General features: G+C 41.8%; 1 protein-coding gene across 1 annotated transcript; it reads left to right on the plus strand.

The window, feature by feature from the left end:
* The first annotated feature begins 6,652 nt into the window (after window positions 1-6,652).
* On the plus strand, window positions 6,653-7,702 carry LOC124368098 (putative ankyrin repeat protein RF_0381). The gene has a single exon (XM_046825371.1). The coding sequence runs from the start codon at window positions 6,653-6,655 to the stop codon at window positions 7,700-7,702; it is 1,050 nt and encodes a 349-aa protein (XP_046681327.1).
* The last annotated feature ends 4,539 nt before the right edge of the window (window positions 7,703-12,241 follow it).

Below are 12,241 nucleotides of genomic sequence, written 5' to 3' on the forward strand. Positions count from 1 at the left end.
GTCGTTGAGACAACGACCCATCTTTTGAAATATTAAACTAAACTGGCAAAAAGTGGCGTTGTTGCTACGAACCCAGTTGAGTAATTGACCCTTTTCATTCATTTTACTGGGTCGTTGTCACAACAAACCTATGTAGAAAATCTTAAATATCAAAATGGGGTCGTTGTCTCAACGACCTGTAGACTAAATGACCCTGTCTTATTTGTTATTTTCTCAGAAAGGGTCGTTGAGTCAACGATTAGTAGTGTAAAAGACCCGTCACCAATACCAGACACGCATCCGCGTCCGCGGCCAACGCCACGTCTTTCTAGGAGGGTGGAAAGCTCAGTACACAATAAACTGTCTGTGCCGGTATTTTGTAGTGAACCAGGAGACCCTACTTAACGTTCAGCAGTTTTTTTTCCTCTTTTTTCTCTTTTTTAAGCCTCAGCTACAGCTATGTAGGCTTCGATGTTCACTGGTTTATCTTGTTTATACATGATTGGCCCTCCCCGGGATTTGAACCCGTGATCTCTCGGTTAGAGAGCCGAGACTATAACCATTAGTCTTAACGTTCAGCAGTTCCTTGGCTGGGTGATTCCAGCAGCTATAATAGCAGCAGTGATGACGATTTGGTGTTATTAAATTCAGTGGCACAAAGAGATCACTGGGTACATCCTATCAATAAAAAACGACGAAGTTTGACGAAGTTTTAGATTTAATTGACCAAGGTACTTTATGCGCATGCGCGAGCCAACGTAGCTTCTCACGTCGGCCAAGAATCGCTCCAGCCGCATAAATGTAAACAAAACAAAATTTGTCAATTTTGATCTTCGTGGTTTTGAAATAACACTTTCTCTCACCTACCATTCTGTTTTATGTAATTTAACAGAGTATGATTGTCTAACTTTGGAAAGAGTAAACCATTTTAAGTATCTGGGAATTAATTTGGATGAAAAAATGAATTTTGAACAAACATAATATTAAGTTTGAATAAAAAAATAAAATCTTCTATTAGAACTTTTTACTTTTTAAAAGATTTTTGTAATAGTGATCTTCTACGTTCCCTCTATTTTGGCTTAATAAACTCTAGATTGTAATATTTTATAATATGTTGGGGTAGGACATTTAAATATCTGATAGACAAATTAAGCACCACCGAAAACTACTTTTTACGTGTCATGTTAAAAAAACTAAAAAGGGAAAGTTCCTTTCCCTTCTACAAAGAAATAAATATTAAACCTATTCAACATCTTTTTGTATACAACGTCTTAAGATTTTTTTATTAGAAGTGGGAATGTAGGCAATGATAATATACATTATTGTACTATACATATAAATATAAATAATATTAGACTACCCAAAGTAAATAAATCAATTTTTCGCCATTCTTTCCAGTATTTGGGACCAAAGTTTTTTTAATCACATTCCATTACACATTATACATATTCCAAATTAAAAACATTTTGTCAACAAGTACAACAAGTAGTTTGGCTTACTTTCCAGCAAGCAGCAAGACATGGCTATTTGAGCACTGTGATGTTATAAGGTGTAAAGTATTTTGATAGAGCTTCATGATCTTTGTATATATTGCTTCTTTTCATTGTTTATTGGTAATGTATTGATATTTATTAGTATTTATTGTTAATTATATTTGTGTATGTATACACCACAGTATAATTTATTTATTTCGTATATTTGTTTATTGTGCATAATTTATTTTCTGAATTGTATTATTGCATAAATATTTTTTATAGATACCCAAATGGCGGCTCAAAGTAATATAAGATGCTAGACTCTCGTAAATGTGTATTATTTTGTTGTTTTTTTTTTCAATTTAATAACTCTCCACCCTACTTGTAAAAAAGATCAGTTTATTTCCAAAAATGATAATATTTATAATTATGTTTATATTGATTGGAAATAAATTCATTTATTCACTTCAACTCAGAATAACTTAAAAACTCGTGTAATCAATAAAATTGTTAAATTAAGACTGTTTTAAAAACGAATTAGTACTAAACATTTGTAGAATATAATTACTTACCATACCTTAAACAACATGTTATTAGACAGGAATGAAAGAAAAAGTGCATGTACAAAACACATTTTGCAATCAGAGTACTATCTAATACAAAATATCCCTTGTGGATGTTCCTACAAGGATGTAAAAACACGACATGTTTCCAAAAATAAAATCAAAAGTACCTGAAAACACAACTCACCGGTGATTTTTACGATTTAATTTTGAAATGAACGTCCTTGTCAACATGGGAAATCAATCATGGTTTCTAATCCTTTTCTTAGCGTCTGATATCTCAGATATACAGTACTAACAGTAATCTTGAATAATCCTTTTTTAGTTTTTTTTTTTTTTACAAAATATTAATTTGAGTGCAAACCTCTAGCTCATTGAAGTTGCTCCAACTTTCGGAAGACTTGTGTTGCTACTCTAATCCATGAAAGTTCAGAAATGTTGAGTGTTTTATGCTTAAATACTCTTTGGCAGCCTTCTTTGAAATAAAAGTCACATTCTTTCATGGAATTTACTGCAAAAGAATTCTTTTCCTTTTTACCTTCAATAAGGTATGTTATATGTTAAAGGACCTATATTTTGAAACTAGTTTTCGTTTTTCTCTAATTGCAAAGTCACACTAATCTGTATAGTAGTGTTTTTGAGTATCAAGAAGGAGCTCTTTATTTAGATTTACAGGATACAGTCTCGTTTAGAAGCAGTTTCCAGGCATAATCACATTACTATTGTTCAAATAAGGCTTACTAGAATTTCTTCGGCTCTTTATTTCTTCCGATTCTTCTTTCTTGCGTTGTTTTCGCAAAACTTACACATCTCCCATAGCTAAATAACAATAAAACTATTTAGTCTTGAAAGAAAGAATGAAACAAACACACCTAACCTCAAACTTAAGACAGTAATATTTCAAAAGCAACGAAATACAGGAGGCACACAACGTGATGCGCGTGAACGTATCCTTTTACAAGTCGATGAGTCTGGAACATACACCTAGCTCTATCTATTAGAGAACATTTGAACCACACAAAAAATTGGAACTTAGATATTTTAATTCGTTACAGGCGTTGGCACACACATTGTGTTTTCGGTCATAACAGAACATTTTCATTTTTATAACTTGCATCCTTTTTTAAAATATTGAATCGTAAATGGTTATCTATAAATATCAGAAGTAATACACAAACATGGAGTAAGTACTATAACATTAAAATGAATTTTAATGTTTATGAATGTTGAGTATTTTTTGTAATTGTTACTCAGTACAAAATGTGTTAAATTATGTTATGCATATTCATTAGTGTTATGCAATATTAATGTTATGCAACTGTTTTTCTTAGTTTGTCGCTAGACAAGGCACAACCACTACGTTATATGTGGAATAAATTTTAACATTGGATGCAATATCTTCTGATTGGCTGATACATCATCAAAGCCCTCAGCTCAGCCAATCAGAAACGAGGTACCATGAGTAGCGCTCCTTTCAGCGTGATACCCATCCCAGTACCAACAACCGAAGAAGAAGAAGTTACAAGAAATTTTTAAGTTCTAACATAGGCGGTTTAAGGAATTTCCTAAATTGAAGGATTTAATTCGTTATGTGAGAATTTTTAGGTCTAGATCTCTCCCCAATTTTTACTTTTATATTGAAATTCATAACAGTACATTTCTATAAAACAGCGTATGAAGTGGACTTGTAAACTTTGACCGTAAACCAAAGACGTAGCCAACGAGGGTGTCCGGACACCCCTCCCTCCAATTTTATTTTTATTTTTTTAGTAAATTATTATTATTTAAATAATTAAATATTATTGACATGTACTGCTGAAAGATCGCTCTCAACAAAGAAACGGCTCAAGAACTTTTTAAAAAACAAAATTGGGCCTTACTTTCTGTCCACTACGGGAAAATATCAGTTGTCTGGACCCCCCCCCCCAAAAAAAAAAACATTTTTCTTGGCTACGTTCCTGTCGTAAACTTGTAAAAACTGATTTATTGACAGATGTGGAAAACAATAAGATAAAAAAACATTATGGTTTCCATCACATCTGATTTTTAGGCCAAATGCTGTTATAAATATTTTTTTAATCATTTTGTAAATCTTAAGTTATGTTACTTTCAACTATATAAGCGACAATATAAAACGTCAACATATTTGTCACATCTAAAGAAATATCGTCTGTAGAATTTTAAATTTGCATGAAACCTTTCTACAGAGACAAGATTGAGTTCTATGGTGGTGGTTCCAACCATGGAATGTGGCTGAGCGTCACCGAAGCTTATCACTCAGTAGACTGACAGGATTTCTCTTTTGTCTGCCTGTCTATATTCTCAAGAAAGAATTCTCTTGAAAGAAATTAAATGAACTATGAACATGAAATTGTTCATGTAACCTCAAGAAAGCCCTTTACGCGACAATTCGTAGGCCTACTCTTACTTTTTATATTTCAATAGTAACTAATTGCAGTTGGTAGAGCAGTTGTAGGAAATTACCCGACTTTACATTTCGAAAATCAGACGTAAATAAAATTGGTAAATTTTCTTTATACTTTTAATCTTTGACTTAAATTGGCAAATTTGGCTTGGTTAGGTAATATTTATATACTTTTGTGGTAGGGACTGGTATTATTCAACGTGTGTCATGTAATATTGCTGATATTTAATGTTTGCAATTCTTGCATTACATGGCACATTTATAATAATATGCACCATCAGTAAACACAGAAGTTTATTTGTATGCAACTACATAACATATGGAATATGATTCGCCTAACCTATTCTCTCCGTATCCTGCAATATAGATATAGATTTTCCAGAAATCCAGATTATGACGCAGGCTGAATTTTCCATCAATTTCCCAACAACCACAAGTAAGAACTGTGAGTAGTATTAGCCAATAAACGTTTATTTATGACTGCCATAATATAAATACTTATAATATATATATATATATATATATATATATATATATATATATATATATTACAAGTATTTATGTTAAGGCAGTAATGGTAGCAAATTCACCCGGCAAGTGAGAGATCCGGGTTCGAGTCCCGGCGGAACACGGACTTTTTGCAATCCAATGTTTATTGAAATTAAATAAGGCTATTGCCATTTATACAAATTTAACGTAAATAAAAGTCATTTGACAGGTATTTAGTCTTCCGATCATATGTTAGTTTGGTCATGTAAACGCATATGTGACAGATACGGCCAAATACAAAATAACCGAATCGTAAAAAGTGAGGGCTCTGTTGTGTAATGGTAGCACATTCACCCGACAAGTGAGAGATCCGGGTTGAATATACTCCGGTGAGAGTCCCGGCGGAGCAAGTACTTTTTGCGACTCAATGTTTATTGAAATAATTATATATATATAGACTACTCAATCGGAACTCCCCCGTCGCTTGTAAGCGCCGTACCGTACTCTTTGGTGAGACCCTTATCCACTATGTCATTAGGAACTCACGGTAGGTTTTACCCGACAGAACGGCGTCGGTATATCGAACTCACCTTCGCTGTCTTCCAACATACCGCACTCTGGCGCCATTACAACAGTCACGACGACCTCTGACGAAATTATATGCGGAACACCGTACTCTTTGAAGATTTGAAGAGATCCGCTCAACCCGACGGAACAGCCTCCACGGATTATACTCATATTTACCATTTACCGACAACCTGTACTCTTTTTTATTTACAACGTATATATAGAATCTGTATTTTGTTTACAGAGAATCGGGTTTTTGTGTGTGACCTAGTGTTACGTATATTGTCTTTGTGAGTGTGAATTGAGTTTAATGTTGTAACTGAGGACTGTTTTTAGTTGTTTTCCTTTAGTTTTGGCGTTTAAATCTTACAGTAATTAACAGTTCTGTGAAAAACGAGTAACTACGATACAAGACGAAATGCTGATTCCAGAGAACTACCGCTATGTCTAAAGACGACCAAAACACAGGTAAGTTTGACCATATGTACTCGTACATTTCCTATGATATATATTCCATCATTACAAAGATGGCTAAATATTAAATGATAGCTGTTAGTTCGCGCAGTCATCGCTCCATCGTAATATATACGATAAGAAAATGTCTATATAATCAAACTGAAACACGAAAATCCAACAGTTCGGGGTCTTTACAGATCGGGATACCGATCCGGACGGTTGACAGCCCCGTAGTCACGCCGGAAACAAACAACATACCGTTGACAGAAATGGGAACGAGGTGGGGAGGGGTCGTCACGAACACGACGACAACTCAAATTTGTCAGTAAATGTCGGTGACTCGATAGGTAATATCGTTTCAACTCGGGTTACCGACGTGCCACGATTAAGTTTTTTTTTATCGGGGTCTTTTTATATATAACAGGGAACCGTATCACTACTGCCCAGTTAATCTCCAGTCCCCTCAACCGGAAGATATCGTCCACTCTTCACGGAATCGGCCTACAGTTGTGCGAGTTGGGCGCGAAAATATACTCAATCGAGTCTTCACTCTCAACAACGGAGTTGTCAAGATACACAGTGGTCACTCATCGAGCAGTCTTTCAAGTAGGACCAACACGTGGTCGATCTAGATTTCGCGTCGAGTCGTGTCTTATACTCGGGAGAATAAACGGATAAGGATAGATGGAAATCCGAAAATGGAGGAGAACGCCCTTAAGGTCTTCCGCATCACATTCGAGTCGGGCAGCCTTTTTACAGTGTCGGGTGTGAAAAAACTCATCAGTGTGGGATTTGACCTAAACCGTACAATCGATCAGGAAACAGGATTGAGCATCTTACACTACGCGGTGAAATCAACCGATTTCCAATTTATTAAATTTCTACTGAGTGTTAACGCGGATCCAAACAATCCAGACAAAAACGGACGGACGCCTTTGCACTATACCGTCTTCAATAACCTACCCGCCTATGTGAAACTTCTGGTTAAGAACGGTGCCGACTCGAACCGTGAGTGCAACGAACATCTTACACTAACAGCACTCGCCATCATCGAAGACAATTCAGAGATGCTGACACTCCTAATATCTCTCGGAGCCGACCCTGACCGTATCATAGAGTTGGATGGCGAGCAGGTGACGCTTCTGCAGCTCGCAGTGAGTTTGTACAATTTTAAAATCGTACGGCTGTTGTTGGAGAATGGTGCGGATCCAGACAAAAGTGCCCCCGCGACGGGAGAAACAGCGTTACACGTCGCCGCACGCGCCCGTCCACTCGAGAGAAGAAAGCTGATAGCTCTGCAATCCACGTTGTACACATTGATTGCGCGCGGCGCCTCACTCGAGACGAAACGAAACGATGGTTTTACCCCATTACAGGTGGCCATACTGTATAGGAGATATGAAGCGGCAAGGATTTTAATCATCGGCGGATCAAGACTGAACAGTACAACCGAACGAGGTGAATTTCGGGGGCGTACGTCATTTCATTTAGCTGCAAGTTCGCTGGACGTCGATTTGATCGATCTCTGTTTGAAGTATGGAGCCGACGTGAACGTGTGTGTCAGCCACGGGATAGACCCTCCGGGCAGTACTTTGTTGGCCGCGATATACGATTTTAAAGATAAAGGAGTGGACAATTCCGAAGTCGTGGTGGAAATTTTAAAAATGTTCACGAGGTGCAACTTTCCAGTCGATGCTATACAGGATTTTTGGGAGTGTGTTAAAATATTTACATTAAAAAAAATCTAGAGTTGTCTTTAAAATGTTGGATTCTGCACTAAAGACGCAAAATGACTTTTTAATCAAATTGATGCACCGGGATGTAAGGGGTATTGAGAAGATCGTCGCAGCGGGTGCCGAAGTAAGGTGTTGCAGCCTAGGAACCCCGTTTCCTCTCCATTATATCGCCTTGAAAGGGGACGCGAGGATAATGAGAATACTTCTGAGCGGAGGCGTACAGACAAACCGCTTGGATAAAAGCGGAGAGACCGCCCTGCACAAAGCGGCGAGTATGGGTCACGTCGACTGCTGTCGTCTGTTGCTGGAGTATGGGGCGATATACAACTACAAAAGTCGTCACAAGTGTCGTAGGACGCCCGCACAGTTGGCGAAGTTCGTTGGGCACACGGGGGTGACATCGTTGTTGTCCACCATTGACAGATATTTCAAGCGACTGCAGATTGGTAAATTTAAACAGCCAAACCCCGACGACGAACTGTTTACTGCCGTTATGAACTGTCGTTCCAGTAGAGGGACCACCCTGCTAGGAAGCGCCGTCCACCTCGCATTGAAAAGAGAAGCCGAAATCTTGATGGGTCTAAGGTTAGGAATGAGTGATGGTGATTCATAATCTTTTGTGAAATAAAGCTAATTTTTCAACACTGTTGTACATATTTTCAGACATTCTCCTGTGAACAGCCGCTGCAGATACGATATACGTGGTTCCATTTCTCACAGTACAGTCGCCAGAAATATGCACCGAAATTTTCGTCTCCTCTGACAACGCGACGAACGGTGTTGTAAGGTAGCCAGGCGATGATCTCATACTGAACTTCTAGTGGCAGATGTGCGACGGCTTCCAGAACAGATGCGCGAATGGGATGCGGAGGAAACGCAAAAGAATCGTCCGTGTCCATCTACTGAATATTGTGATCTTCTCTGCAGTGTATCAGTCACGGATTTAAATCATCCCGTCTCGTGCGACGGTCTACAAGATCAATCGTACTGGGTGTCGCGATCCCGGTGTTCGTGTGCACCCCTTACACTGTCACCGGCCAGAGAAGTTGAGACGGAGTCGGGCGGCGAATTGAATCGTAAATGACACTCTCGACTCTGGTTACCCGTCGCGTTGGATTTGGCCTCGTGTTTCGCTACCGTCTCGAACGTGTATCCCTCCAGGTTGGTGGACACCTCACCTACAGTGTCGATGATGCCCGTGTAAATAGTCGCAGTGCCTATTTCCTTTGCACTGTTGACGGCGTAGCCACGCCTGGCGTCGAGGTTCTCAAAACCTCTGTCGATGAGCGTCGTGACACATTTGTCGAACAGCATCAGTAGGACATGACAGAGCAGGTCGTTGTTACGTTCTATTGTCTGAACGGCGCGTCGTTCCAAAGCAGCATTGCACGCGGTGCTCCGCTCACCCATCGAATCGATTTTGTCTCTACGATTGGTGTTGTCCCGTTTGCGTTTTCTCGATTCCCTGGCGAGACAACAGTTGAGACCGGCAGAGGACATGGGACGTCGCAGACAGTCGAAATTAACATTGTAACGACGCTCCAATTGTGCTGGCGTCAAGTACAACACGTAAGTGACATAGTTGTGTAGAGCGTCCAAATCGGTCATTAGAATTAACATCGCGTTCGCGCCATCTCCGGCCCCTTCCTTCGGTGGTTGTTGAAACAGCGTGTTGTCGTGTAGCGAGGTGAAAGTGGGTGAGGCGCCCGAGTCGTGTCGGGACGTGAACGAGGGTCTCGTCCCACCGAGCACCCGGCGTTCGGCGAGTCGAGTCAAAAAGTCGAAAAGCTGTTAGTCAGTGTACTGAGCGCGGTTTACGTGAGTTTCCGTTGTATTTAGATCGGCATAATCACCACAAACGTCGAAATTGTTTTCCGCGTAGACTTTTTCGGCGAGTGATTGACCGCCTCGTCTTCGGGTGAAGCGTTTGTGAAAAGAAACGCCTGCAAAAAGTCAGAGTGCATACAAAAAAGGTCGGGACTCTCCAGATTCAAAACTTTGGGGATGAAAGGTCGGTTCGTGCGTAACATGGATTGTGTAGAAAAATATCGCGTAAGACACGCGGACACGGCTCGTACCAACGCCTTGGCGATGTCCAGTGGTGAGCCGTTCACGAGACCAGCCACGTACGCGTCATACGCCGAATACGCGATTTGCATCCGTTTCAGAAAGAGGTCTTCCGAAGATACGTCTTTGACGCTCACGAGTACACCGTCGAACACGCGGAACCCGCGTTGGGCATCCTGTTCTTTAACCACGTTCCAACATATGAGTCCCCGGTCGGTCGCCGTTCGCTGGTTGTAACCGCCGAAAACGTTACTGAACGACGACGGAACCGGGGTGGCCGGCCCCAAATCTCCAACCACACCTAGCGTCGGGGACGTCATAATAGGTCCTGGGTGTATGCGCTGTCCTGATTCGTCGTTCTCGCGACGAGCGAACCCACCTCGAAACCGACCGTTGCCCGCAATACCGTTACTAGCAACAGTCCCACTATTCTCGACTCGATGGTGGTTTCTGTCTGAATCGGATTCCTGTTTTTCGCCGTCGTGGAGAACCGTGTGAGAATGTCATACGCCAAACGAGTGTTACGCAGTCTGTTGTCGTACGCACGGCGCCACTTAGCGGAGAACGGTAGATCCGATCGACTGAAGGTGGTGATAGAAAAGCCGGAGGGGCGATCCACGGTAATAGACATTAAACTGACCCCGGAGAGTGTGGCGTTTTTCAAAGAAAACCCCCGTGGAACCGTCGTGAGATCGAAAGTCTTTTACCACCTGATGAATTCCGTCGGTGAGCAGAGAAAGAACGAGCATTTGAAAAACGCGGTCTGCGAAGCGCGAAGACCCAGGGAACTTGTGTTCAGCGAACAACAAAACGCGACTCTACTCTCGTTCGTTTTCAACACGTTGTGTGTGATCTATGAAAAATATTCGGTACGAGGCAATTGTTTTCGAAAAACCGTTTACAGTGACGGGCTGAGCGACGCGATCGATACGCTCGTCTCGCGTGACACGGCTTTTAACACCCCGCGTCGACAGGTGGACACGGAACGCACGGTGTTCGAGTTCTGTGTCGCGTTTCTGCTCGGATTTCTGACGGGTGCGCGCGTTAAATCCACCATCGCACGACTGACCGTCGCAGAGATCGACCGCTTGATTCGCGGAGGTACGTTAGAAAAGTTCACTAAAGCATCTTTCGCACGCGTATTCGTGCCCGAGTCTCTTGTTTACTCCAGCAAAGGCGGTGTTGACGCGCGTCGTGAAATCGGTGTGGATCCTCGTGAGCCGAGTTCGGTGGCACGACTACTGTATCATGTAACCGTACTGAGACGCAATCCGCTGTTCTACCCAACCGGTCGCGCACGTGAAATCGACTGGCAAGGGAATGTGCGGTCTGTCGGAGACTTCGTGCGTGTCGAGGACCAACCGTTCTTCCTCAGCAACGGGCGTCAGCTCGACTACGCGTTCGAGAGGATATTCACGAAACTCTTTTCACAACGCCGACCGAAAGGCGTTTTCTGGCACACGGCGGTATTTAGGGTCCGTGAACGAGAAGTATGGGGCGGTGACCGCCAGTAAATCGGTCGGGCACGCCGACGTGGCGACTACGATGTCATATATAAACAAGAGTATGCATCGTGACGACACGAACCGACGTGCCGGTGAGGCGGTTCACGAGGAGATAGTGCGACTGATAAGTAGGACAAGTAAAGTAGGACAAGGTCGTTGGTCCGATAGGGTTCGTGGGAATAAAAACACCAAGTAGAAACACAAGTTTATTCGAGACATGAATTTACAAAACGGTGTAGTAGCTGTAACTAACAACTGTAAAACAACGTTTCGATTATGAACTTGCAAGTAAGGACACTCATGACGACCGCAGACGTAGCGGATACGGCCAACAGCGGCATGTAAAACAGGTGAAGTACCCAACGGTTGTCAAAGCTGGAACGTGCGTTTGAGTTTTCAAACTCGATGGTCGGGTGGGCGGTTCGGTCCGTACGATCCTCAGGGATTCTTCCTGGAAGTTCTTCAAGGCTTCGTCGATTCCGCTCATTGAAGTTGTAATGTTGAATTTAATGAAACGGAACTGTCCATTTTTCGTATGCCGCTCCAACGAGTACGAGAAGTCGGTCAAATTCTCGTGTAGCATCTTCAGTGTCTTGTGACGAACAAGTACTAGACTCTGGCGTACGTCCGGCATCATCGGTACGGTGTCCACCGTGACGTTGCATCGCGCCGGTTCACAACCGTTGCAAATATTCAGCGCTATTACCGTGGACACTATCCATAACAACAACGCGTCACAAACTATCCACGTAACTACATCAACAACGGTTACCGTGAAAAGGCGCATCCTGGCTATCGGCGTCGTGCGACAACACATCCACGTCTGGTGAATTGAACAAGTGTGGGGCGAACAACTGTGAGATTCGATCGGCTGTTTACGTAGCTGCGAGGGCGTGTAGGTAGTGGACCAGAGTGTTCTCGACACTCATTACCACCTCTCTTTCACATTTTATCTGTTCATAGTAAGCAGATCTTTGGT

This window comes from Homalodisca vitripennis, chromosome 8 (genome assembly GCF_021130785.1).
Source record: "Homalodisca vitripennis isolate AUS2020 chromosome 8, UT_GWSS_2.1, whole genome shotgun sequence".
Taxonomy (NCBI): Eukaryota; Metazoa; Arthropoda; class Insecta; order Hemiptera; family Cicadellidae; genus Homalodisca; species Homalodisca vitripennis.